Source organism: Cyprinodon variegatus, unplaced genomic scaffold, assembly GCF_000732505.1.
Source record: "Cyprinodon variegatus isolate N-32 unplaced genomic scaffold, C_variegatus-1.0 Scaffold665, whole genome shotgun sequence".
Lineage (NCBI taxonomy): Eukaryota > Metazoa > Chordata > Actinopteri > Cyprinodontiformes > Cyprinodontidae > Cyprinodon > Cyprinodon variegatus.
Genome location: NW_015151118.1, coordinates 366,146 through 367,528, shown reverse-complemented (window position 1 = coordinate 367,528; position 1,383 = coordinate 366,146). Strand labels below are relative to the sequence as shown.

At 42.8% G+C, this 1,383-nt stretch overlaps 1 protein-coding gene across 1 annotated transcript in view; it reads right to left on the bottom strand.

Annotated features, from left to right (window-relative positions):
- LOC107097007 (suppressor of tumorigenicity 14 protein homolog) overlaps positions 1 to 1,383 on the bottom strand; it is an 11,488-nt gene extending 10,105 nt beyond the window's left edge. Inside the window, exon 1 of the mRNA XM_015393959.1 lies at positions 1,107 to 1,383. Coding sequence (XP_015249445.1) covers positions 1,107 to 1,148 — 42 coding nt within the window. The 5' untranslated portion in view covers positions 1,149 to 1,383. The remainder of the gene's footprint in view (positions 1 to 1,106) is intronic.

Genomic DNA, 1,383 nt, shown 5'->3' with positions numbered 1-1,383 from the left:
ATTCCCTAAATCCTCCCCTGGATGGAGACATGCTGGTGACACTGGTTCACTTTTCCTCACAGATTTTCACTGAAAGCTGGGTCTGTCTGAGGGCAGAACCAAGGCCTGCTTCCTGTTCTCTGATGCTGCTGTAGTTGCTTCATGTCTTTTTGTCTCAGTTTTAACATTTAGATAAAACTTCTGTTTTTTCATCTCAGGATGGATTCAGAACCTGCCGAGGATCGAATCAGTTTTATTAGGCTGCAACAGAAAAACTGATTTTTTTTCTATTTCATTTTAACCCTTTAAAGGGCAACTTCACATTTCTGATCCCTTGCATTCCCCTTACAAATGGAGTTAATAAGCCTCGTTAACAATTATATTTAGGTTTATAAACTAAAAAATGTAAGTGCCAATATCAGCATTAATGCCTCTAAGGTTATGTTGGACCAAAACAAATGTGTTTCTTGTTTTTCATGAATTTCTTCTAGAAGCATTTTAGTTATTTTTCTTAATATTTTCTTGTTATAACATTGACATTCATTTTTTTCATTCAAAATATCCATATTTTTGGAATGTTCCAAATATAATAAGGTCTCTGCCTGGATTCCAGTAACACTATTAGCTGGAAATGTTGATTTTCAAAGTTTTTCACTGAGTATAACCCTATAATATATATTAACCCTATTATTAATATGTAATAGTGGAGGAGTGCTAGCCTAGTGGTTAGGGCATAAAGCTTGGAATCCTGAGGTTGTGAGTTAGAAACCCCACACTGCTCCCTGGGCGCCGCACTATGGCAGCCCACTGCTGCCCATGGGGAGGGGTTCAATGCAGAGGTAGATTTCTCTAACGTGAAATCAATAAAGTTCAGTTATTCTTATTATTAACAGTAAAGAGAGGAACCAGAAGAACTCGGAGACCCAGAGAAGATCGGAACCAGTCTGACCGAACCTGAGATCAACACCATCAGTTCTACTGGGTTCCCTTTTTACCGAATATCCAACAGAACCCAGAAGGTTCTGAAAACAACAACCATAAAACCCAATTCAGAGGCTGGAGGAAACGGCAGCCTCTACCGCAGGTGAAACCATGACGTCATAGAAGGTAACAGGTGCCGGACTTACCTCGCTGGGCCTGAACTTCAGCCCAGAATCCAGCCCTTCCATAACTCCGAGGTTCTGGTTCGGAGAGCCCGGTAATGTCTTAGAAACCTGCTGATGATCCTGGGTTCTAGCACTCTGAAGGTTCCGCTCTCATGGCGGCAGGTCCAGGTGAGTCTGGGAGGGGGAGGGGCTTCTGAACGGCCACGGTACCGAGTTCTGACGCAGGGAGCCGGTTCTGGTTGGGACTATTACCGGGAGCTGGGTTCGGTAACCGGACTGAAAGTAAAATGGATCAAAA